General features: G+C 41.6%; 1 protein-coding gene across 2 annotated transcripts in view; it reads right to left on the bottom strand.

Annotated features, from left to right (window-relative positions):
• SYNDIG1 (synapse differentiation inducing 1) overlaps positions 1-27,954 on the bottom strand; it is a 548,904-nt gene that overhangs the window by 295,564 nt on the left and 225,386 nt on the right. For both annotated transcript variants that reach the window (XM_077486217.1, XM_077486218.1), the window contains exon 2: positions 2,601-3,165. In XM_077486217.1, coding sequence (XP_077342343.1) covers positions 2,601-3,080 — 480 coding nt within the window. In that variant the 5' untranslated portion in view covers positions 3,081-3,165. The remainder of the gene's footprint in view (positions 1-2,600; positions 3,166-27,954) is intronic.

Here is a 27,954-nt window from a genome sequence, read left to right as displayed (position 1 = left end):
TTTACCTTCACCATCACAGGGGTACGTTCTTTCTCTGATTCAAACCCCTCACATGTGCTTTCTTTCCCCTGATGCGGTAACTCTGAGCTCAGAGTTTGAGAGCTAACTCCTCTGATGGTGGAGGTGAGCATTAATGACTAGGCCTCACCTAGCAAAGTCCTGGGAATATTTCAGTCAGGCTTTGGGAGGTATGTCTATGGCCTACACCTATAGCAAGGGCATTATTCATCTATAGTCAGAGTTGTACAGGTTGTTTTTATTTATAGGCATGCCTTACCTGCATAGGCAGTTTTTTAGGCAGTTTTTCAGTAAAGATAAACCAACCTTTTTATATCTGAGTGCATAGTCCCATAGGCACCAGAGATTGACCACACTGTAAAGTGCACTTAATTATCTTTAAGATCTGGTCAGCCACATCCCTTCTATTGTTCAGCACTACAAGTGTGCATGTGGAAGCTTGTGCTGAGGGGGTGTGGCTTTAATTCTTTGTATATGTGTGACAGGCAGAGTAGCTGGGCCCGGGTACCCATCTCAATTGCTCATCGTCTGAGATCTCTATAATTTTACCAAAATAACTTCTCTTAACCCGAGGGGCTCAATTCAGAGTCACTGCCTGAATGTGGGAATATATGGGAACATGCAAGCAGAGAACACTGGAGTGTAGTGAAAGTACTGATGCCAGAAGATTTACATAATAGCCAAGCAACTAGTTACTGCAGAAGGGGGCCAGCAACATCAGTCTCTATGTTTCATTTCGAAAAGGCTAGAGTGTATGTGCAACTAAACTTTTTTTTAAATTTTGGTTATAGCAGGGAAAGGTTAGAACCACCATCAGCTTTTTATTAATCACAATATATAGAAAGGCGCTAAATCTGCATAAAGATATAAAGTGCTCACATGTAAAATATGAATAAGCCAAATAATGTAAGCAGAATAAAAATCTTGGTTGTGACGTCACCCGACTCCTTCTGACGTATTGCGTCACTAACATGTGACTTTATCAAGGGCCAGCCCTTGATAAAGTCAATAGCGGTGATGAGGAGGAGGCAGCTGACTTCACGTCGAGACCGGAAGTTCGGATTGTGTCAGCATCCAACTTGTGTGTAACCCCTTGGTCCCAGATCCTGCTGTATGTTATAATTGTATACTGTAAGTCTCTGCATTGTTTTTTACAAAATTAGTTGTTGATACTACACCATAAGGTGTTTCATTGCTTTTCATATGTGCAAGCGGATTGATCACCTGATGGAGTGACGGAGATTGCACAGAGATCAGTGTTTGACTCATTGCCTGATATTCTTTTTACTAAAGTGAGCGGTCATTGCACATATTGGTGGATTTCACTTGTTTTCCTGGATTAAGCACTATACAATATTTTATCTCCGGATTTTTAACTTTTTCAGCACTGTCACTTAGAACTGTGCCTTTTTGACACATATTTTTGCACTGAGCTTTTATTTATTTACTTATTTGGCATTTTTCACTTAAAGTCACCTTTGACCAGTATTTGGCACTTTGTGTCAAATTGCTGGATCTTTTTTAATATTTTTGTGGTGACCACTTATGAAGATTATTTTTCACTTGATAAAATATTATTCTTCTGCTAATATTTTGCTTATTCATAGTTTACATGTGAATACTTTATATATTTTTGCAGATTTAGCGCCTTTCCATACATTGTGATTATTACTGTTTGTATGTGGGGACACTACAGGGAATGGAAGCTTTATCCTTTGAACTTTAGCTATTGTTTAGTTACACTTGGACAGCCTTATTATCCTTGTATCTTTTATTTTTGATTTACGTATTTGCAAACACTAAGTAGCACAGGAGTGCCACTTTTGTCTGCTTTTTTTTGTTGATTGTGTCTCTGCTGCGTATTTTTTGTCATTTCATGTTTGGTAGCATCTTTGCCATTGGCACAGTAATGCCCTGTACACACGGTCGGACATTCCGACAACAAAATCTGTCTGATTTTTTTCCGACGGATTTTGTCCTAAACTGGTGTTGCATTCACATGGTCGGACAAAGTTGTCGGAAAATCCGATTGTTCGGAACGTGATGACGTTCGTTCGTTACGAAGGGACTACTTTGAGGCTAGTAGCCAATAGCTTTGGTCTCGTAATTTGATATGAGCATTTGTGGCACTTTGTCCAATCGGAATTCTCTACAAATGATCGGAAAAAGTCAGACCGGATTTTTTTTGGTGGAAAATTTGAGATCCTGCTCTCAATTTTTTTCCCGTCTGAATTTCTGATGGAAAAAGTCAGATAGAGCCCACATGATCGGATTTTCCGACAATATAATCCGATCAGACCTTTTCTGTCAGAAAATCCGACCGTGTGTACAGGGCATTAGAGATGGAAATCCCTTTAACAGAGCCCAATATAGCAGTGCTAATTTGCCATTTTTTTTTCCAAGACTAAAAATAGATGGAGTACATTTAAAACAAATGTGCTTAACCATATAATAGCAAAAAAATACTTTTATGATCTGTACCTCTATAAAATAATTATAATTATTGTAAAAGACATGCTCCTACCAACTGTAATCAATCTTATTTTGATATGATTTGCGGCCTGTTGACGGATAAAACTAACCTCTAACTCTTGAAATTCCTCCTCCTCTTCCACATCATAGGAAAGGGTGTGGATTTTGATGTCTTCAGAGGAAAGGTCAATGAACTTGGTATCTGGGTAGTCAAGACTGTCTTTGGTTGGTGATCTGTCTTCAATAAACGTGGTTTCACAGCACTCCGTGCTGACATTCTCTCCCCAAGAACGTAAGACGTTTTCAGAATACAGAATAATGTTGGGGCGATAGTGGGACTCCACAGTCTGTTGCAACATGTTAGGATCCAACAGTTGTTGAACTGGGTCATTTTTTATGTTGTCTATAGCAGTCTGTGTTGAAATAGTTCCAACAATGTGACTTTGATATTGGGGAGTTGGATAAACTGACACCATTCCATCCTTATTCTCTGCCATTAAATTTCTTGTGTTGATTAAGCCATTCCTTTTTCCAGCCTCTGTGATTTTATTATGCATAAGCACACTGTTCTGTTCAATTAAACCATCCATATTTTGCGTATGTGTTTTGCTTTTTTCTGTGGCTCCAGTTATAGAGGGAAATGCAGGTCACATTTGCCTAATGGCTTTGGTTTTCCTGAAAGCAGTAAAAATAAATGATGTAAGAAAAACAGGAATGCGAGCCAAAATGAATATTCAGTCAAGTCAATATAATTTAGTCATTAAGCTTGATAACACATGTTGCATTTTAACCTTACCCCATAATTCAGTTGCGGTTAGTTCTAACAACTACGACCCTTGTACTATGACTCACTGATATTTAATGTCTTAATTGAATTAAATGACTTAATCTAAAAATTCTCTGCTACTCATATGAACATATGACATTAAAAATAGGGGGATTGCTGCGTAACTGTGCTGGCAAACACAAGAGATAAAAGAAGTTATTAATTCATTTGATGAATTGCCTTGTTGTGTTTTACAGTACACAAAACTCAAATGAATACATTGCCAGATTTCATTATGCAAATTCTGCAACTGTCTTCATAATTGTCGGTCCAAATTTAGGTCTATTTGCGAACCACTTGTGCGCCTAAAAACCAACATGAACCTGCCAAATTGGTAAACCATTACCTAAGACAAGGTCATACTGAAGTAGAACAATTTTGTGAATTGTGCAATGCAAACAGACCACAAGGAAAGATTAGTCACTTTATATTGTTTCACTTGGAAAAAATATTTATTTTTATCACAGCTGAACATAAAACAAGTACATAAGTGAATATAAACCAACTTAGGGCCGGTGCACACAGCGATGCGCGGCGAGGCGTCTCCGACTTGCCTCGCCGCGACCTGCACGGACCTCAGCGGCGACTTGCAGAGGACTTCTGTATAGAAGTCAATGCAAGTCGCCCCCGAAGTCGCCCCAAAGTAGTACAGGAACCTTTTTTCTGAGTCGGAGCGACTCGAGTCGCTCCTCTCAGAACGGTTCCATTGTACAGAATGGGGGCGACTTGCGGGAGCGAGGCGAGGCGAGCCGTGTCGCCTCGCCTCGCGCCGCAGTGTGAACCGGCCCTAACAATCATTTGTCAAGTCATATTATCGTGGAGGTGTACTTTTCATCATCAACTACAGATGTGTTTAATATAAATTATTATAACATAAATTATAAACTCTTTAGCTAAATACATTATACCCTTCAATTATAAGTTTGTTTTATAATTCTTTTCTAGAAAATAATTATTATTTATTTAATTGCTGTGTTATTTTTATTTTGTTTTACATTTAGATATCTCTTTAAACTTTGTGGATATGAATAATGAACCCTATTGCATTCAGGAAAACTGGTGAACATGAAATATACAGTATAAACATGAACCAAATATTGTTTTTAAAGTGTTACTACACACAACAGTAAAATCAGTCTGTGTATGCAGCATAGCATGCTTGTTATACTCACTGTGCAACTTAAAGCGGGGTTCCACTCTAAAGTGGAACTTCCACTGATCGGAACCCTCCCCCCCTCCGGTGTCACAATTGGCACCTTTCAGGGGGGAGGGGGGTGCAGATACCTGTCAAAGACAGGTATTTACACCCACTTCCGGGCAAAGACTCCCACGGGAGTCTATGCCTCTTCCTGTCCCTGCGCGCTGTCTGCTGGGACACACACGGGTCCCAGAGACAGCGCGGACAATTCCTATTGCGCTGCACGACTCAGGCATGCACAGTAGGGAACCGGGAAGTGAAGCCGATTCGCTTCACTTCCTGATTCCCTCACCTAGAATGGTAGCGGCAGCAGCCGAGAGCCGAGCGATCAATTGGCCTCGGCTGCCGGCATCACTGGACCCCGGGACAGGTGAGTGTCCATTTATTAAAAGTCAGCAGCTGCAGTATTTGTATTTGGCTTTTAATAATTTTTTCCGCAGTGCAGTCCCGCTTTAAGGAGTTAATCCTCTGCATTGTGTAAAAAGGCTGTTGTATCCTGTATGCACAGATCCTTCCCTTCTTGCATTGTCTATGTTGAGAAGGCCAGCAAACACACAGGCAGTAGCCAACCTGCACATGCTCAGTTGTGTCTTTTATGCTGGAGAGAACATTTACTTGTTCTCAGAGCTAGCCAGGTCCCATGATATTGACATCACACATGTGGGCGTGTATACAGGCTGCAGTGGAAATCTCCTCCTACCTGAACTCTTAGCACAGGAGAAACTGTGCAGTTTATCATTGACCATGGTGTACAGATCAGACAAAAAGATATATAGTGGCAATATTTTAATGTAAAAAGAAGATTTATAATCTGTGGCCACTGTTGTAGGGGGGGGGGGGGGGGGGGGTGAGGGGGCAGATTAACTATTTTCATATTACTGGGTTTAGTAACACTATAAATTCACTACGGACTGCCTGCCGTCATTATATATGTCTGTACTTTGAAGAGGGATATCGTTGTTAAGGCAGCAGCTAGTTGCCATAGCCTCGGTATCCTCTTCTTCAGTGGGCAGTCCGCTTTCAGATAAAAATGGTCTTCGCCACGAGGTCACTTTTATGGGTGACGGGAGAGGGCCCCCCTCCCACCATGCTCCGGTGCCCTCTGTCGCTTACTGGAGCTGACCGGCAGAAGCGAAGGTGATTGTGTCTGCTCCCATCTGTGTTATGGAGCTGCGTTAGGGGAAGATGGCCCCCACTTGTCTCCATACCATTGCCGGGCACAAGCAGCATAAAAACGTCACTTCCGCCCATAGAGACTTTTTTTATTTTTTTCAAATGACAATTATTTTTATTATTACATTTTAGCGTAAATAGTTTTAGTGTAAATATGAGATCTGAGGTCTTTTTGATCCCAGATCTCATATTTAAGAGGTCCTGTCATGCTTTTTTTTTTATTACAAGGGATGTTTACATTCCTTGTAATAGGAATAAAAGTGACACCATTTAAAAAAGAAAAAAGAAAAAAAAGAACAGTGTAAAAATAAGAAATAAAAGGTAAAATAAATAAGAAATAAAACAAAAATTTTTTTTTAAACACGCTCTGTCCCACCATGCAGAATCGAACGCATACGTGAAATATGAAAACGTTGTTCAAACCACACATGTGAGTTATCGCCATGATCGTTAGGGTGAGAGCAATAGTTCTAGCCTTAGACCTCCTTTGCAACTCCAAACATGCAACCTGTAGAGTTTTTTAAAACGTCGCCTGTGGAGATTTTTAAGGGTAAAGGTTTGTTGCCATTTCATGAGCGGGTGCAATTTTGAAGCGTGACATGTTGGTTATCAATTTACTAGGCATAGCATTATATCTTTCACAATATAAAAAAAATAACTTTACTGTTGTCTTATTTTTTTTATTAAAAAAAGTGTATTTTTTCCAAAAAAAGTGCACTTGTAAGACCGCTGCGCAAATACGGTGTGACAGAAAGTATTGCAACGGCCGCCATTTTATTCTCTAGGGTGTTAGAAAAAAATATATGTTTGGGGGTTCTAAATAATTTTCTAGCAAAAAAAATGTTTTTAACTTGTAAACACTAAATCTCAGAAAGAGGCTCGGCCCTTAAGTGGTTAAACATGATAGGAAAATCTTGGCAAATTATTTTTCTCTAGTAAACACAAATATGACCAGATCTCTATTAAATGTTTTGTAGTTTTACTTTTACCTGGACTGCAGCTTTAAGTATCAACCTGGGGTGTTAATGTTTGCCATGCTGGGATATGATACCTAAATTACCCACCAAATAACATCTGAATGAATCTGGCGTATCTAGCACAACTAAATTGAACCTAATGGCAGACAACACAAAAAGAATTCCTAAAAAAAATGATAAATAGCTGTGAACAATGGAACAAAAGTCTGATGACCACAAATAAATATGTAGTTATATAGAAAATTAATTTAAATATACCTATATATAATTCATTTTCATTGGGTTTTATGCAATTTAATTTTAAGTTATAACTTTATTCCTGTTTTGTTTTTCCTCACACAATGATATAGAAAACTACTGCCCTAATATATTCAACATATAGCAATATACAGGACATACTGTAAGGTATATCATGTTACAGCTGTGCCACGAGCTAAGTTAAAAGGATTGTAAAGTCAAAAGGTTTTTTATCTTAATGCATTCTATGCATTAAGATAAAAAGCCTTCTGTGTTCAGCAGCCCCCCTCAGCCCCCGCCTAACACCTTCCTGAGGTCCCTCTCTGTCCAGTGATGTCCACTCAGCCACCCGAGATTCTCCCTTCTGATTGGCTGAGACACAGCAGCAGCGCCATTGGCTCCTGCTGCTGTCAATCAAAATCCGCTAGACAATCAGAAGAGAGAGTGGGCGGGGCCAAGGCAGGGTTCTGTGTCTGAATGACTCAGATCGGGTGCCCCCATAGCAAGCTGCTTGCTGTGGGGGCACTAAACAGGAGGGAGGGCCCAGGAACCTAGAAGAGGGACCCGAGAAGAGGAGGATCCAGGCTGCCCTGTACAAATCCACTGCACAGAGAAGGTAAGTATAACATGTTTGTTATTTTTCTAAGAAAAAAAACAAGACTTTACAATCACTATAACTATCACAAGATAAAACGGTTTAACCTGAACCCCAACCTTTCTATTTTTTACCATTTTACTTTTGTTCCTCTTTACTAGTCAAAAATCATCCACAGCAGTTATCATGCCAGCCCTTATCCAAATGCACATTGTTTGCTGTAACCCTTTTTCCTGGGTTATTGCATCTCATCTTTTTTATTGTGTTAAAGGGGTTGTAAAGGGAATTTTTCATTTTTTTTTTTTAAATAAGAAACATGTTATACTTACCTCCACTGTGCAGCTTGTTTTGCACAGAGTGGCCCTGAACCTGGTCTTCTGGGGTCCCTCGGCGGCTGTCTCGGCTTCCCCCTTAAGTACTTCTCATGTTCATGTGAGCACGCCACTCCACTGTATGTGACTGACAGCAGCGTGAGTCAATGGCTGCACTGCTTTCAATCCATCCACTCTGGCCAATCAACGGCCAGGCTGAGAGGCTAAGAGGATGTCGGAGGAGAGTGCGGGACTTTCGAGGGGTCAGGTAAGTAAAACGGGGGGGGGGGAGGGGGCCAGCACTGCCAGATGTTTTTTCACCTTAATGCATAGAATGCATTAAGGTGAAATTTTTTTTACCTTTACAACCCCTTTAACCAGTTCCTGACCGGAGCACACCGATGAACGTCAGCAGAATGGCACGGGCAGGCATATTGGCATACAGGTACGTCCAGTTTTATATGCCGCCCTGTCATTGTGTGTGCGCTGCTGGCAGCGCGCTCGTGTAGCCGTCGGGATCCCCGTGAGTCCGGTTGCGGGTCCCGCGGACTCAATCGCCGCGGGGATACCTGCGATCGTCTCACGGGGAGGCCGTTGTAAACAGCATCTCCCCGTTCTGTCTAGTAACAAGTGACGCTGATCTCTGCTCCATGTGATTGGAGCAGAGATCAGTGTTCACTAACACAAAGCCCAGCCCCCCACAGTTAGTAATACACACCTATGAACACTTAACCCCTACACTGCCACCTCCTGGTTAACCCCTTCACTGCCAGTGTCATTTACACAGGAATCAATGCATTTGAATAGCACTGATTGCTGTATAAATGACAATGGTCCCAAAAATGTGTCAAAAATGTCCGATGTGTCCGCCATAACGTCGCAGTCACAATAAAAATTGCTGATCGCCGCCATTACTAGTAAAAAAAATGATTAATAAAAATGCCATAAAACTATCCCCTATTTTGTAAACGCTATAACTTTTGCGCAAACCAATCAATAATCCCTTATTGCAATTTTTTTACCAAAAATATGTAGAAGAATAAGTATCGGCCTAAACTGAGGGAAAAAAATTTTTTTTATATATTTTTGGGGGATATTTATTATAACAAAAAGTAAAAAATAATGCTTTTTTTCAAAATTGTCGCTCTATTTTTGTTTATAGCGCAAAAAATTAAAACCGCAGGGGTGATCAAACGCCACCAAAAGAAAGCTCTATTTGTGGGAAAAAAAGGATGTCAATTTTGTTTGGGAGCAACGTCAAGTGTCAGTTAAAGCGACGCAGTGCCGAATCGCAAAAAGTGGTCTGATCTTAAGCCAGCAAAATGGTCCGGTCTGAAAGTGGTTAAGCTTACAGCAAAAAGCTCTCCTTCTCTAAATTTCTGCAACCTTAGCAAACTGCTTGTCATCAGGTGTTTATTGGCTTATTTACTAAAACGAAGGTTGTTGCATTTTAAGTACTACATAAAGACACTTTCATAAACCAACCACTAGATGCATACAGTGTATACTATACTACCATGGTATCAGGCTACCTGTTTTTAAAATGTGCACTTTTTTTAATTAAGTTATCTCACGATAAGATTAAATGTAAAGAAGTCAAATTAGTTAAAGTGGAACTTCAACCTAATCTACCTGCTGCCATCATGTTTTGATTTTCTCTTCTCCAATCAAAATACCCACCTGGCCATGGATCGGAACCCATAATCATTTTGTGACTGAGGTGAGAGGACTCTGGAATTATGAGTTGCCCTTAAAGTGAGCCCCTCTATGGATTTATGCTATCAAGGATTCTTATGCATCAGCGTACTCACCAATATTCCTTATCTGACTAGGAAGGATTGCTGGGGATCTTTCCAGTTTTCCTCCAGGTGAATTCTTTCTCTTTTGGAAATACACAGTTAAGAAGCATAGAAAGTGAAGATCTTTTATGAGAATCCTTTACATATAAAAAGAAATGTGAATGTGTTTGTATTTTATCAGCAGGAGCTTTCTATAACAGCTTGACCACTTCGCTGGGAGCATGCAGTGTGTTCCGCATGTGGCTTATGGCACACTCCTATTAAAGCCAAACATATGCTTTATGTGGTCGGCAAGAAGTTAAAAGACCTTTGTGAGAGCAGAAGGGGCTGTGAGTACGTATTGTAACTGGAGGAATCTGGGACCTGGGGAGCCTTCCCGACCTTCAGAACACCATGATAACTGCTAGTAGCTATAACCACAGCCAGTAATCGCCAAAAATCCAACAGGCTGGTTGTACTGAAATCAATTGATGGATCAACTGTATCGGCGACATGCATAGAAACCTCAAATTTGACAAGAATCAAAACAAGGTTTTGAGCAGACTTTTTTTGTAAATCTGTAACGCACATAAATAAACTGAGCATTTAGTGGAACCAAGGTCATGGGGGCTCATATTGGGGGCTCATATTGATTTTCCTTTTCTGTTTGGAATGCTTACAATTTAATAAACTGGCATTTAATATCATTTTTTATTATTATAAAAAAAATTGTACAAACAAAAGTTCAAAGCTGAATTCCAGGCAAACAGCTAAAATGAAAGATAATATAGTTTTTTACCTGCCAAAGGATCTGTTTTACTGTCAAGTAAATGCTAAAGAAAATACACAACACTGATCCTCAGAAAAACCAAAATAATGATACCACTTTCTCTGTTACTGGAGAGAAATACAGGAATGTAGTAGCATGTGACCAATGAGGCCTTATATATAATGGACTAAAGCTGCCCAAAGATGAGGGCTATACAAATTAAAACAAAAAAAACAACAGATTCCTCCATCCACACAAATAAAGTGGATAGAAAAATCCCCTTGCCCTGGGACATTTTATTCCAAGAAGCTGTAGCCACTGATTGACAAACGTATTCCAACTTGTGCTTTCGTCAAAAGTCGATCAATTGATCGACCTCTGTTGAGCGTGGACAGTCACACATAGATTTGAATTCGATGGGTCCCTATTGAACTGGCCAAATTTTGATCTATCTATGGCCAGCTTAGATCCTTAGGGAGAATCAAATAAATTATCCCATCCATGCTAATCAGCATGGATGGAGGAATCTTTGCTAACAATTCATTTCTGAAAGGTCATTCTACATATGATCATCTTTAGGCCCCTTTCACTCAACTGTTCTGATCAGGTCCTGCTGTCAGTATCTCAGGTGGACTTGATCAGATGGTACATTTACACCCGCATACCTCCAATCCTGTCTAGTCTGCAAAAGAAAATTGAAGGGGTTCCATCCTCCACCATCTAGGTGGATAACAGAGTCTGTTTTCACCCAGCCACCCTTAGAGCAGAGCAGGTTCTGTCCTTTTCCCCTTGGCAGAAACTGAGCAGACACGGACCTGTCATCTTCCTGCTCTTCTTTGATCAGCAGGGGCTCAGCAAATTGATCCCCTGCTGATCATAACAGAATCCATCCCATGTGAGCCTAATGCCTTGTACACACGGTCGGACGTTCCGACCACAAAATCCGTCTGATTTTTTCCGACGTATTTTGTCCAAAACTGGTGTTGCATACACACGGTCAGACAAAGTTGTCGGAAAATCTGATAGTTCGGAACGTGATGACATTCGTTCGTTACGACGGGACTACGTTGAGGCTAGTAGCCAATAGCTTTGGTATCGTAATTTGATCTGAGCATGCGTGGCACTTTGTCCGATCGGAATTCTCTACAAACGATCAGAAAAAGTCTGATCAGATTTTTTTGTCGGAAAATTTGAGATCCTGCTCTCAAATTTTTTCCATCGGAATTTCCGACTGAAAAAGTCCGATAGAGCCCACACATGATCGGATTTTCCGACAAGATAATCCAATCGGACTTTTCCATCGGAATTTCAGACCATGTGTACAGGGCATTAAAGATTATGAACAATAAGTACATGACAAAAGAAATAAACTATATACTAAAAATACACAGTAGCTTAATAAAGGACACATAACATTTTTATTACTAGTAACCCTCCACTCAGCCGCGCACATTTACTAATAATTAGAAACTATTCAGAAGTCAAAATTGTAATGTATACATTTGACAGGAGGATAAATTAAACTTAACATGCTGAGTAGAAGCAAAATATATTTCACTAATAGAACTAACAATTCTTCACTAACGAACCAAGAAAATTTAAATTAATTGAATGCATAAAATGTCTGCATTAAATCAGCAGGCTGAGCTTCAGACTAAAGAGTTAACTGCACATATACCCGTTATATATCTTCAGTGAATTAATAAGGTGGCAACATTTCTTCACTGTCAGTCTGAAGACTACATAACAACATTACCAACACTTATAACATATTTTATTTATGATATCTAAATAATTCACTATAGAAATGAATACATGGCTACAAAGTCATATTAAGACTGTGTAGTGCCCCAGGCTACAGTAAATGAATACAACTTTAAACAGTAATTGTCCAAAACCAAAGTCATGATATGACCTTATGGTTTAGGTTGGATAAATGGTTTTCTAACAAAGATCAAGCAGCAACATGGAAAATTTTAACCCAGGCTACTCAACAATCCATATAGCAATGCTTCCAACAAAACCAACGGTATCAAACCAGACAGTGGCAAGCAGACACACCAGACACAAGCGCAGCTCAGTTTATATTCTAGCATAGATCCTGTCTGCCAGGATGACTGAACTCCTGATCACGCATCAAGAGTAATGTCATCCCATGATGGTCAACCAAGGGGGTCACAGCCCAGCATCAAGGTAGAAGATTTCGGCACTGGCGAGGGAATTACGATAGTTGAAGGAGAGGTAAGTATTGGGAACTTTAGTTCAACTTTAAGTGGCGGTCACGTGCCAGTGCAACCCCCAAGTCTTCTGCTCTTCTGTTAACTTCCTGTAAGGGACCTTCTTCAGGTGTCCCCATCAGTGCCTGCATGATATAAACATTTCCTGTTGATTGTCAAATTTCTGTTTTGAATTGCTATCTGATTTCCTTTTTTTTTTTTATAGTGAGCCCTCAAAAAAAAAAAAAAACAACTCCAACAAATACATGGACATTTTAAAGTAATGACTTAATAGTACCCTTTTGAAAAGCTCTTCTGCTTTGGAAAAAACTGTGTTTTGTGTATACATACACTGAAAAAATACAATAAATGTATATGTTTAACTCACATTTGCATAGTAGTTCAGAATTAATGATATTACACGCTATTTCCAAAATGAAAGATTAACAGTGAGCTCACAGCAGGATATATGAAGTGTAAAGGAAAATCATCTGCAGATTAGCCCTTTTTTTCTCACAGAGGTTATCCTTATACAAAGGATTACTCCTGATATCTTTAATTCCCTTTCAGTAAAGCTGTTCTGACAGAAACATTATAAGCTTTTGTTATTTTCGAATACCTCATACCAAGCTATGTACTGAGTAGCAGATGACAAAATCTATTAAGACTGAAGTACATTTTATGCGCCCTGCAAATAACATATCTTCACGGAAGTTGGCTCATTTGTGCTCAGGATCCATTTACACCTAAAAAATTCCAAGTGTTCTTAAGATGCATTTCCAGCTACAGAAGTAGTGAATATCTGCTAAAAGGTGCATGTTTAGGAGATATTGCTTGCACCTACAGGTACACCTTTATTATAAGCTTACCTGTAGGTACAAGTCAGCAAGCAGTATCAACTACTGCTTTAAGTTGTGGTCTGTATTCCCACTTATGAGATTTCTATTCAGGACAGTAAACGATGGGAAAACTCTATAGTGGGGACACCTCACTACACAAAACATTTTTTTCAGTAAAATGGGAAATGAATAAAGGCTAAGTTCCCTGTTTGTGAAAAAAATAATAAATGCACATATTTTTACAGAGAAAAGTTAATTTATTATTTGTTCCCACAGAAGCATGCAAAGCATTGCACCTGCAATCAGTAGATCACAGGTACAATAGCAGGCTCCGGCAGACAAGCCCCACAGCTTTCAGACCATACCTCTCTACAGGCTGTCAGTTTGAAAGCTGCATTAATTGATAGCTACAATCTGTTTACCGCAGTGGAAGATGGGAAGATTCCTGTGAATGAATGACACAGCTGTGTAGGTGGAGCAGCGTTCCTCACCGGCAAACTGTCAACAGGATCATGGTAGACCATGGCTTACTGATGCATATGGGGATCAAAGGCTGACCTGTGTAGTCCGATCCAATAGAAGAGTAAGGCCGCGTACACACGCGCGGACTGTTCGCCCAACTTTGTCCGCTGAACAGTGTTTGGGCGGACAGTCCGCTCGTGTGTGGGCTTTCAGCGGACAGTTTCAGCAGACAGTTTGACGAACAAGGTTTTTCGGAAATTCCGTAAAACTGTCCGCTGAAACCTTGTTTCAGCGAACAGTCCGCCCGTGTGTAGGCTTGTTCGTCAAACTAAGCTCAGAAAGGATTTAGACGCCGAAAGTTATAATGCAGTGTATAGGACGTCGTATTTTTCGTCCCGTCGTACGTGCCGTTCACGTCATCGCGCACGGTTTCAGCAAACTGTTCGTTCGTCGTGTGTGGCCATGTCCGTCCATGCTAATTTTGAGCGGACTGTTTGCCGAAACTGTTGGACGGACAAAGTTGGGCGAACAGTCCGCGCGTGTGTACGCGGCCCTACGGTGGCTCACATTGCTGAAAAAAGGTAATGCTGGTTCCCATAGAAAGGTGTCAGAACACACAGTGCATTGCAGTTTTTTGTGTATGGGGCTGCAGAGCTGCAGACGGGTCAGGGTGCCAATTCTGACCCATGTCCATAGCCTAAAGCGCCTACAATGGGCACATAAACATCAGAACTGGACCACACAGCAATGGAGGAAGATGGCCTGGTCTGATGAATCACATTTTCTTTTACATTATGTGGATGGCCAGGTATGTGTGTGTCCCTAACCTGGGCGAGAAATTACACCAGAATGCACTCTGGGAAGAAGACAAGCCAGAGGAGGCAGTGTGATGGTTTGGGGAAATTTGCTGCCCTGCCATTTATGTGGATGTTACTTTGGAGTCCTTGCCTCATCAGCGATGTTTTGGCAGGAAAAGGGGGGACCTACTCAATATTAGGTAGCTGTTCATAATGCTATGGCTGATTGGTCTTCCTGCTCCAGTGACAATTGTTGACCTCATAATTTTCCTGCTATCATAGATGTGAGTAAGGTGAAATCACTCCTATGAGGCTACAGACAGCAACAAAAGCTTGACAGAAAAAAAAATACTCTTCCCTAGTCTACCCAAAGCTGCAAAAACAATTTTGTCTGATTTTGAGCTTTAAAGCTGAAGTTTAGGTATGGCAATTTTTACAGTTATACTGGTTCAGCTTAGGACACTGTCCTCCACTAAGGAGTAACAACATTCTGATCTTGCTATTTATTTAAAAGGTCAATGACATCTGGTGAGTGGTGGTTGATTTTGGGTCACCATAAGGATCATATTTAAATCATGGATGTGAGGTGTGGCACAGTTTTTAAGCAAATATCCATAGAAGATTTGTGTTTCGAGGTCTTTGTAGTTTGCAGTTTGATAGCACATATGGTAGCTGACACAACACGGAGGTACATATTGTTTATTGCACTTGGATATCGGTTATAATTTGTATCATTATTGCATTATTAGTTTATGTGAGTATTGTACAGAGCAAGTTGATTACCACTTTAAACAACGATTTAGGCAGCGCATACATTATCTTTGATTCCCTCATTCACACACTTGATGTGGATGGTGGAACTCCTCCCGCCACGATATTGTGTTCTGACAGTGCCCGTCAGAATACAATGATCAGTGCTGCCATCGACACTGATCGATTGGGAAAAAAACAACAGGCTGGTTGTACAGAAGGCAATTGGTAGACCGACTTCTGTACAACCAGGGTGCCCATACATTATTCAAAACTTGGCCAGTCCCTGCTGAACCCACTAAATTTGGATCCATGTATGGCTGGCTTTTGTTAGGGTATTAGAATTGAGGAGATATTTGTGGTCATATAAGCTGAGCCATTTTTCACGCATTTAATAATTATTCTTTAATAATTATTAATAATTTTGGTTTATGTTTATATCCAGATGCTCAGGGGTGGACCATTCTATTGCAGTAGCTTAATGGGGAATATAAGGCTATGTGAATGCAGGGGTATATCATTTTTTTCAATTCAGGCAGACTCACTCTGACTTTGTTCAGAAATCCTTACAGCCTACAATGACACATTCTTCTGAGAAATTCAAAAGGTAAGGTCATTATTATTTTTATTTTTTATTTTTATTTTTTTTTGGGGGGGGGGGGGTATGCTGTGTGAATGGGAACATATAGTGGGGTTTTTCCATATTTGACTACAAAAGTGGAAATATGCATATTTTTCTGATGATATATTTCTTCCCATTGTTCTTCAAAATTTCTAGTACCCTTCAAATCATTATGAAGAATACAGCAAATATATTTTTCATGATGGACACTGTAGGCGAATATTGCATTCAGTTTATGAAGGAGTATAACTATAAAGAAACTAACATAATATTATTGCAGAAGAAAGCTATTTTGTCATCCATTGAAATGTTCTTTTCACCCTAATAATCAGTGCTGTAATATCCATGGTCACAATAACATCATATAGTGAAGTGAGGCCAATGAGGCTATATACAGAAAATAAAATACAGACAACAATACTGTTTTGCCACTTTATGCCAGCATTCAGAATTTTTATACAAGGACTTTTTAGTTTGTTGTCACTGACACACACTCATTTATGAACGTGCCCTCTAAAAAAAAGTCATTTTAATGGAACAGTTGGAAAGTAACAGTTAACAAAAACATTATTATAGCCACTGTCCAACTGGCTAATGCAAGATCCTATGGTGGAGGGTACAGTTGGGACTTACAGGGTTGCAAAACTAACAACATAACCAAATGTAAAAGGGGCAGCAATAAGCATACCACTGGCCAGCACTGTAAAATGTTGGGCTCTGAAGAGAGAGGTAATCAGTGCCAGCTCTTTGCTTGCTATGAAACCCCATGATTTTTATTAATGTTGCAGAGTGCCCCTTTACTCGCTTTCCTCAGCTATGGCCTTTAACTTTGTTTGCTGCAATCCTCTGGGCTCCCTTATACTCTTTTCTGAACTTTTCTGATACATTGTTATATTTTAGTGTGCTGCCAACTAATGGTCAGATGTGGAAACTATTCCTTAGCATCCCTCTTACTGATATTGCTTCATCAACTTTAATGCCGCATACACACGACCGGACTTTCCTGCAGACTAGGTCCGACGGACATTCCGACTACAAAATCCGACAGATTTTTTCCGATGGATTTTGGCCCAAACTTGTCTTGCATATACACGGTTGCACAAAGTTGTCGGAAAATCCGATCTTTCTGAGCGCGGTGACGTAGAACCGTACGACGGGACTATAAAGAGGGCAGTATCCAATAGCTATCGCCTCGTAATTTATTCTGAGCGTGCATGACACTTTGTCCGTCGGAATTGTCTACAAACAATCGGAATTTAAAGGATCTGATTTTGTTGTCGGAAAATTTTAGATCCTGCTCTCAAACATTGTGTGTCGGAAATTCCAACGGAAAAAGTCTGATGGAGCCCACACACAATCATATTTTCCGACAAAAAGATCTGATCCGATTTTCTGTCGGAAAGTCTGACCGTGTGTACATGGCATTATGGTCATCAACAGAACTGATTGTATGACCAATCCGTAAATATTTAAATCTTTGACTAATAAGTTGGGTTTATGTGATGTGTTGGGTTTGCGCTAGACATAACATTTTCTTTGATGGCAAAAAAGTTCAGTTTTAGTCTCATCAAACCAGAGCACCTTCCTCCATACATTTTGGGAGTCTCCCACATGCCTTTTCGCCAACTCAAAATGTGCCATTTTGTTTGTAATGGCTTTCTTCTGGCCACTCTGCCATGAAGCCCAATTTTATGGAGTGTATGGCTTATTGTCGTCCTATGTACAGATACTCCAGTCTCTGCTGTGGAACTCTGCAGCTCCTCCAGGGTTACCTTAGGTCTCTGTGCTGCCTCTCTGATTAATGCCCTCCTTGCCCGGTCCACGAGTTTTGGTGTGCGGCCGTCTTTTGGCAGGTTTGCTGTTGTGCCATGTTCTTTCCATTTGGTTATGATAGATTTGATGGTGCTCCTAGGGATCATCAAAGATTTGGATTTTTTTTATAACCTAACCCTGACTTGTACTTCTCAACAACATTGTCCCTTACTTGTTTGGAGAGTTCTTTGGTCTTCATGGCAGTGTTTGGTTAGTGGTGCCTCTTGCTTAGGTGTTGCGGCCTCTGGGGCCTTTCAAAAAGGTGTGTATATGTAGTGACAGATCATGTGACACTTAGATTGCACACAGGTGGACATCATTTCACTAATTATGTGACTTGGTAATTGGTTGCACCAGAGCTTTTTATGGGCTTCATAATAAAGGGTGAATACATACGGACATGCTAATTATCAGTTTTTTCTTTCTGGATATAGTTATATGTATATATTTTTTCAAATTTTACTTCACCAATTTAGACTATTGTGTTCTGATACATCACATATAATTCAAAATAAAAATAAAAAATAGAACCGAAGGCTGTAATGTAACAAAATAGGTAAAAAGCCAAGGGGTGAATACTTTTGCAAGGTACTGTGCCTTTCATTAAATGTAGTGCACCATGACACTTGATAATAAGTGGTAATGGTGCACTGTAATGCACATGTGTTAGCAAAGCATGTTTGGAAGCGCTTAACAATGAATGGCAACATAGCACACAAGGACAAGAACAAGTGTGTCCCTGCTTTGCTGCAACAAGGTGCACAATGTTGCATGCGTTCCCACATTGCACATACAGTAGGTGCTGCCGACATTGTTTTTGCAGCACGACAGTATCACGCTGGTTCCCGGCGGCAGGCTTCTCTAACCAGCGCGATCCCATTGCGCTGGCTGCAATAGGAAAATGTCATTTTCCTATAGCAGCCAGAGCGAGGCGACAATGTCGCTTCACTCATGAAGCCTGCATGCCTTCTCGGGGGCATACCAGGCCCTTAGGTCTGGCAGGGATTTTAAGGGGAATCCCCTTCACCGAAAAAAACGGCGTGGGGTCCCCCCCAAAATCCATACCAGACCCCTATCCGAGCACGCAGCCCGGCTGGTCAGGAAAGGGGGTGGGGACGAGCGAGCGCCCCCCCCCCTCCTGAGCCATACCAGGCCGCGTGCCCTCAACATGGGGGGGTGCCTTGGGCAAGGGGGGGGTGCACGGCCCCATGTTGATGAGGACAAGGGCCTCTTCCCGACAACCCTGGCCATTGGTTGTCGGGGTCTGCGGGTGGGGGGCTTATCGGAATCCGGGGGCCCCCTTATACCGCTCCCCACCCTATGTGAATGAGTATGGGGTACAATGTACCCCTACCCAATCACCTGTAAAATAAAGTAAAAAAAACACAACACAGGGTTAAAATAGTTTATTGCACAGCTCCGGGGGTCTTCCGTCTTTGGGGGTCTTCTCGCCGGACTCCTCCGCTATCTTCTGCTAGCTCTTTTGCTAGCGGAGGAGCCCGGCATTCTTCTTCGTCGCCGCCCTCTTCTTCCGACTTCGGGGGTCTTGTCCCCCTCTTCGGTTCTTCTTGCCGGGCCACCGCTTCTTCTTCCAGCTCTTTTACTAGCGGTGGCCCGGTCTTCTGTCGTCGCCGCCACCACCTTCCACTCTTGTTCTTGTTCTTCTCCTGGAGATGTTGACTCAACGTTCTCTCCGGCCGCAATGCCAGGGACGCGCGGCGCGGCGACTTATATAGGGACAAGGGACGGGGTCTTTGGTTGATGTCACCAAAGGCCAGGGTTGTGGGGAAGAGGTCCTTGTCCTCATCAACATGGGAACAAGGTGCTTTGGGGTGGGGGGGCCGCGCGGCCCCCCCTTCCCCAAGGCACCCCCCCATGTTGAGGGCACATGGCCTGGTACGGCTCAGGAATCCCTGCCAGACCTAAGGGCCTGGTATGCATCCCAAGGGGGAACCCATGCCGTTTTTTTTTTACATTTGGCGTGGAGTTCTCCCTTAGGATTCATACCAAACAGTGCCTGGTATTGGTGGGAATCCAATTCGGATCCCAGCACCAGTGTCAACCCGGCCAGCGATGCTTTTCGCTTATCTGGAAAGGAAAAGAAACATTTTTCCTTTCCAGATGCAAGCCAGCTCGGCGCTGGCTCCCCGACAGAGCTCGTAGGGTGTCAATAGAAGCAGCGAGATTGACACAATATCGGCCGCACCTGTAAATATGTAAATAATTATTTTTTTGTTAATACTGGGAGCTTTAGTGACATATTAGGGTTTTGACGAAACCCTTGATATTTTACTTTTGAAAGGAGAAGGAGAGTCCTCAATCTCCTTTTTCTTTGCAGCTGCAGGGGCACCCAGACACCGAAGGTGCTTTGTACAGAACGCTTCCTTTTTATTCACAAAAGATGATGTAGTAAACATGAATGTAAGCATTTATTTGAACAGCAAGCGATCAACACTGAACAGACTGGTGTTCATTAATGCCGCATACACATTATCGGACTTTCCTGCAGGCTTGGTCCGGCGGACCAGAATCCATCGGACAATTCGATCGTGTGTGGGCTCCGTCTGACTTTTTTTCCCCAAAAGTCAGATGGACCTAGAAATAGAACATGTTTTAAATTAAAGGGGGCTCCCGGATTCCGATAAGCCCTCCGCCCGCAGACCCCTACAATCAACGGCCAGGGTTGTCGGGAAAAGGCCCTTGTTCTCATCAACATGGAGACAAGGTGCTTTGGGGTGGGGGGGCCGCAGGGCACCCCCCTTCCCCAAAGCACCCACCCCCACATGTTGAGGGCATGCGGCCTGGTACGGTTCGGGGGGTGCTCGCTCGTCCCCACCCCCTTTCCTGACCGGCCGGGCTGCGTGCTCCGATAAGGGTCTGGTATGGACTTTGGGGGGACCCCACAACGTTTTTTCAGCGTAGGGGTTCCCCTTAAAATCCATACCAGGTGACGGGGCTCGCAAGGTGTCAATCTCGCTGATGAAAGCTGCAAGATTGACTTCCCTTTCTAGTCCCATCGTACCTTGTTTTACGTTCAAAATTAATGAACAGGCAAGTCTGTTAATTTTGAAAGTCCGTCGGGAAGTCCAGCAGACTATCTGCTGGAAAGTCCGTTCCTGTGTGCGCAAGTCAGTCGTTCGGAAAGTTAATCGGACCTCTGCCGAAAGTCCGTCGGGAAGACCGTCAGACCTAGTCCGTTGAAAATTCCGGACGTGTGTACCCGACATTAGAACAAAGGATCTGTAAAAAAAGAACAACTGTCTCCCCTGCTATAAGTGGTGTAGAGCAGTGGGGGAATTAAAGGGCATGGCAGGGGAATGAGTGCAGGGAAGACAGAATTATGTTTATTGCCTGCACCCAATGGGGAGGATCCATGATGACAACGTGTCAGACCTTGGCAGTAGTGGCGAAAGTTACTATCAGCCGCTTGTCAGTTGCTGATAACAGCTATTCATTTAATCAGGACAGTCAGAAGGACCATTCTGATATAAGCTCATGGTCCCTGAAGTGACCAAACACTACCACAGAGTGGGGAATCTGGCCATACTGGTCAGGCAGCATACTGGCCTGACCAGCTGGAAGCAGTTCTGTTCCACCATATGCCTTATGTGGATGACAGTAAAAGGGTTAATTAGTGTGTGATAAAGCAGTTGTGAATGACATAGCACCTTGCACCAGGCTTGCTACAATTGTTATTAGCCCAGGAGCTTGCTTACCCAGCCCCTTCGGTCACAACTTCAATGTAATTCATTAATCAGAAAGAGGAATGGATGGCCCTTTAGCTGTCTATCTGGCCTTCGATGCCTCCACTATCAGCATGCCTCTTTGAGGAAGCTAATAGGCTCAAGAAATCACACTGACAGATATCGGTGTGGACAGCTATAAGACCTTGAGGCAGAGAGCCTAAAGCCCCGTACACCCGAGCGGACTTTTCAACATCCAAAGTCCGACGGACTGAGTCCGTCAGACTATTCGATCGTGTGTGGGCTGCAACGGACTTTTGACTCGCCAAAGTCCGAAGGACTTTAGAATATGGAACATGCTTCAAATTTTCCCGAAGGAACTCCGCCGGACCCGGTCCCTTCGAAAAATTCACTCGTGTGTATGCTATTCCGACGGACTAAAACCGACGCTAGGGCAGCTATTGGCTACTGGCTATGAACTTCCTTATTCGAATCCAGTCGTACGTCATCACGTTCGAATCCATCGGAGTTTAGTGTGATTGTGTGTGGCCAAGTCCGCTCAGCCGAAAAGTCCGTCAGAACTCTGTCGGAACTCCGGCAGAACTCCGACGGAACTCCTTCGGAAGTCTGTCGGACATAAGTCCTCTCGTGTGTACGGGGCTTAAGAAACTGATCTGTGCAGCGGGGAGGCTCGGTTCTGGCAGAGGAGCACTGCCTAAGAGATGTCCCGATGCTCTCTGTAAGACATTCTATTTATCTTTACAAACAAATACAGTATTAGAGCTGACATATTGACCAAGCCAGGGTCTGACCAAACCAGCTATATTCTACATAACAAAAGGATAGCTAATGACTTATCGCTGTGTTCATTTTATGCAAGACCACCTTGGCCCTTGAGGGCCAATCTAATTAAACAGTTCAAAGGTAGGCGATTGGCAAATCTGCAAAGGGGTGCGAACTGCAGGTGGTCTTGTCAGACTTGAAAGGAATCGTAAAGTTTAAGAAAAACAAGTTAAAAAATGTTTGTCTTCGTTTAGGAATGAAATTAGGCCATTAACAATAAATGTGAGTATTTAATAATGATAACTGAACTTTAAAATGGGTTGCAAGAAAAATAGAGATTTTACAAAAAAAAAAAAGTTGGGTCGTAAGTATTTATTGTTTATGGTAAATAGCAATTGTAACGTGTTCATCTAATTAGTAGTAAATGAATGCAAGTTAGGACATTTCTGAACAACTTTGATTAGATTTTATGACTGCAGCTCAGTGGCGGCTGGTGCTTCATTTTTTTGGGGGGAGGGGCGGCAAACAGACTGCTGCCGAGTCTGCACTTACTCCATCCATGGTCACGGCTTCCCCTCCTTCTGAGCCACTGTGAAGTCCTTGCACAGCAGATGGACAAAGCAGTAGGAGAGCATGTGGACAGAGCCAGGCTACTGCACGCTCCAACGACAGACATCGACATCTTTCTTCTCCCAGCTTAGGCTGCACGGCAACTCTGTCTCTGCACATGACACCACTGGAGACTGCTCGCTCATTGGCTGCCAGCAGCTCCCCCCACCACCTGCTCCTCCTCCTCCGATCCTCTACTCCTCCTCTCTACTTTTCCACTTCAACCACCTCTGAACATATTACACAAGTGGGTGGGCTCGGTGCGCAGTGCTCTCCACCCTTTTTTGAAGCCAATTAGAGCCACAGGCTCTAATGATGTGCTTCGAAAAAAGAAAAAAAAAAAAACACATTGAAATACATGCGTCCCGCACTCTGAATAGAAATTAAGGGCCAGACGCATGGATGAGGGGGGAAGCGCCCCTAATGAGCGGGCTGCCACTGCTACAGCTGTCCACATCCAAGAGGCACTATCTGTCACTCAGAAGATTAAATTGGCTACTAAAACTGGCCAATCAGATTGCTTGACCTTATTACAGAATAAAGAAATTGTGTATACTAGCAAAGGTTCTTTTGGCTAAGTTATGACAGGAGAAACTGGATTCTCTGAAGGTGTCTGATTGATTGCTGCATGAATATTCATATTCATTAATATATTATAATCCCGTCATCTACCTTGTCTGTACCTCTGTTGGCTGTCCTGAAGTCTAAATAAATGCATCTCTCTGAATGAACCAAGCTGCTGCAGGAATAATTCACTTTTGGATAGAGGAGTTTTGCATTCCATACCGGCTAGCGAACTCTTGCCTCAACAAAAATAATTATAATAATAATTATCACTCCTCATCCTTACTATATGACAAGACTCTCCTGCTACTCTATTACCCAGCTGTGTTCTTCCTGTGTTAGCATCTGCATGCTACAAAACCCCAGGAGCTGTGCACCTGTTCTTCACTCAAGGTCAGCATCTACAGAAATCCCCGCTCCACCAATTCAGGCTCTCTCCTTCCCGTCACAGTGTTTTTCAGAAGGCATTTGGCAGGCAGTGAGGAGGAGTTATATCACCACCCCACTGCTGGATGTAACCTGATAATTCTGCACTACCATGCCTTAATTGCTTGCATCCCCGCCACGTAATTTTACCTCCCTCTGACCGCCCATTTGAAAGACCTATTTCATGACCTATTTTATACCTATTATTCCTAGGTATTTATTTTCTATATATTTGCATACTTACAGACTTTCCCAGGTCAAAATGTAATATTGAGCAGAATTAAGCTCCGCCCTCCACAATAGTACAGTTTCTCATGTGGTCCAATGAAAAAATGAATTGCTCACTCCAGGGCTCGAGGAATGAAATATACTGAGTAACTATCACATATATAGAAATCCTCTACTGATTCTATTTGTGAATTTACAATATTCACAAATCTATTTGTGAATATACTAAAGCCACGTACACACGACTGGATTTTCCGACGGGAAATGTTCGAAGATAGGCTGTTGGCGGTAAATCCAACCGCGTGTATGCTCCATAGGACAATTGTCGTCTGACTTTCCGCCAACAAATTTTGTCTAGCAGGTTTTCAATTTTTCCTCCAACAAATGTGCGTTGTCAGATTTTCCGGGCGTGTGTACACAAGTGCATCAGACAAAAGTCCAAAGTACAAACACGCATGCTCAGAAGCAGAAACGGTCTTGTAAACTAGCATTCGTAATGGAGAATTAAGATTTGTGACGTGGCAAATTATGAAACCACCAGCTCACAATTCTCTTCTTCTTTAACCCTCCTAGCGGTATTCCTGAGTCTGGCTCGAGGTGGAAGTTTTACACCAAAAGCGTTAACCCCGAGCCAGACTCGGGACCGCAACACTGTATGCAGGGAGAGGTTTACTTACCTTCTCCCTTGGATACAGCGATGACCCCGCGCTGTACAAGCGGCTCGTCCTCCGCTCGATTCATCACGGAGCCGATCTCCGTTCCCTGCGAGCGTTGCAATGCACGGGGACGGAGATCGGCGCCAAATTCAAAAAATGAAACACACAGTATACATACAGTATAATGTAATCTTACAGATTACATTGCTGTATGTAATTATTTCACATCCCCTTTGTCCCTAGTGGTCTGCACAGTGTCCTGCATGCAGTTTTTTATTATAAAAACTGTTCTTTATCTCTGGAAACCGGAGATTGTCCATAGCAACCAAAACTGTCCCTTTACATCAAAAATGATTTTAGACCAGCTAGAAAACAGCGATAATAAATTAGAATCACTTGCAGAATTGAGCGATAGCGATTTGTGGGGAGATCCGTCATCAAATACTGAAAAGTAATGACAGTGACAATTCTGCAACTGAGCAAATTTCAGTGTTTTTGATTTGATTACATTATTGAATAATTTTTATTATTGTTATATTATTATTTGGTATAATTATTTATAGTTATTTATTATATTATAATTTATGATTTCATTTTCAAACTTTATCATACCCGGGATGTCTGCTAGACTCTTGTTTGGACAGATTTAAGTGAGTTATTCCTAAGAATTACAGGACTACAATATAAAACGCCAAATTTTCATGCAAAATAATTGTCCCGCTTTTAGCGCCTAAAATCCGAAATAATCATACCGCCAGGGAGGTTAATGGGATAATAATGAAGCTGCTTTGCTGGTGATACTGATGGAGTTATTGCAAACTAATTTTCAAAGGCTTTTTTTTAGTGATATCAAGTATAATATTATCAAGCTTTTTTCTTTTTTCTTTTTTTTGGTGCAAGTTACCACAACACCATTATACCATAGTTTTTAAGATCAAAGATACAACTATGTTGTTGTCCCTTGTCAATTTTACATCGTATTTTTTAAAATGTAACTGCCTACTCCCAAACTGTCTTTTGAAGTAAAACACATATCAAGTATTATTCTCCACAATTTTTTATATTGTGCATAAAAAAAAAGAAAATAAATAAAATTAGACATGCTATCTGCCATTAGAACTTAACCAAAAAGTGCATTCTATGCATCCAAAAATATAGAAAATATACAAAATCAAATCATTATTCAACCAAAAAAATAATGTCAAAGCAATAACTCCAAGGCCAATAATAAATAACATGTTATCTCTTCCGATTCCGAAACATGTCTGGTTGACGAACGGCCATTCAGAAACAAACTGAAAAGCATGAAAGGAAAAGCGCAAAAAGAAAAGAGTGAATCAACACTCACCAAGCTTCAACTAACACAAAATTAGCAGAAGGAGTCCAAAGGGTGGCACTAAAGAGCTGAAAAAACACTTAGTACGTCTAGTCTGTCACTATGTTCGTAATTGTTGGCCATTTGTTGTGTATGCAAGACAAGTTTGAGCCAAAATTCAGACAAAATTCCACGGTTGTTTTGGCAGACAATCAGATCGTGGGTATGAGGCTTAAGGGTAAATTTTTTACTGATTGGTTTGCCACATTAAATTCTGCTAATGAATCCCTGTTAGCCCTTGTACACACGGTGGGACATTCTGCCAACCAAATCCGTTGGATTTTGTCCGACGGATTGTATCCGAAACTGTTGCATACACACGGTCGGACCAAGTTGTCGGAAAATCTGATCATTCAGAACGTGATGACGTTATTTCGTTACGACGGGACTACGTTCAGGCTAGTAGCCAATAGCTTTGGTGTAGGAATTTGATCTGAGCATGCGTGGCACTTTGTCCGATCAAAATTCTCTACACATGATCGGAGTATGTCCGATCGGACCAGTTTGTCAGAAAATATTTCCAACATGTTGGAAAATTTGGTCCGACGGATATTCCGACGGAATCAGTCCAATGCATACCACACACAGTCGGATTATCCGACAACACGGTCCGATAGGACACATTTCGACGGATTCTCCGACTGTGTGTACAAGGGCTTAAACACATTTACATTTTAAGCACAAGTCTGCTATGCAGTCTAGAAAATATGTGTGTTATACAGTCTAGAAAATATGTGTGTTATTATTGTACTGTAACTATTCAAATAGTGACTGCTCATCTTACTTACTATTTGTCTTCAAGGTAAAAGACAAATAAAAATGTAATCAGTTCTAAGAGAAAATGTTAAGTATACTTGTCAGTATTAATAGAAAAAAGAGACAGAGGTGAGAAAAACACTTGCCAATACTTGAAAGCTCTGCCTGGGTACATTTGCATCTGAATATCCAGAATCAATGTTTTGCCAGCACTGTATATTCTAAAGCCAAGTGTTTCTTGGACAATAGCTATTTATAGTGCATACTCTATTGAAAGCCTCAAACACCAATAGGTGATGTTATAAAAGTGGTTCACTTAAAGAGGACCCATAAATAATGCAGAACTAAAGTTCAACTCTGAAAAAGCTGAGAGAGCGAGCGTTCTTTTGGCAAAAGAGGCATGCAAAGTCCCTTTCTTCCAAAAAAACTTTGCTCCACACAATTTTTCTGTATCTATATACACTGCAAGGCACAAGTGCTAGACATGTGCAGAGTAAAATATTTTGTTTCGGAATTTCGTTTTCGTCCGAAAACGTAATTTATTTAGTTACTCCCGAAATTCGTTTTTATTTATTTCGTTTTTCGTTCAAAAATTGCATTCGTCCGAAAATCCACATGAATAACGGTCGAATCTGTCTTTGAAGGCTTATGGTGTCTGTCGAATGTATAAAGAAGATTCGACGGAGCTAGTATATAGCATACTTTAGAATCCTATTAAAGTCTATGGGACTCCAACGTTCAAAATCTAAAGTGCTAATTTTAAAGGCTAATTTGCAAGTTACTGTCCTAAAAAGTGTTTGGGGACCCGGGTCCTGCCCCAGGGGACATGTATCAATGCAAAAAAAAGTTTTAAAAACTGACGTTTTTTCGGGAGCAGTGATTTTAATAATGATTAAAGTGAAACAATAAAAGTGTAATATTCCTTTAAATTTCGTAGGGGGGGGGGGTTGTCTATAGTATGCCTGTGAAGGGGCGCATGTTTCCCGTGCTTAGAACTGTCCCTGCACAAAGTGTCATTTATG

Source organism: Lithobates pipiens, unplaced genomic scaffold (genome assembly GCF_037356315.1).
Source record: "Lithobates pipiens isolate NorthernLeopardFrog02 unplaced genomic scaffold, aLitPip1_a1.2 Scaffold_18, whole genome shotgun sequence".
In the NCBI taxonomy this organism is placed as follows: Eukaryota; Metazoa; Chordata; class Amphibia; order Anura; family Ranidae; genus Lithobates; species Lithobates pipiens.
The sequence above is the reverse complement of the archived record's forward strand: the minus strand, read 5'-3'. Positions and strand labels throughout refer to the sequence as shown.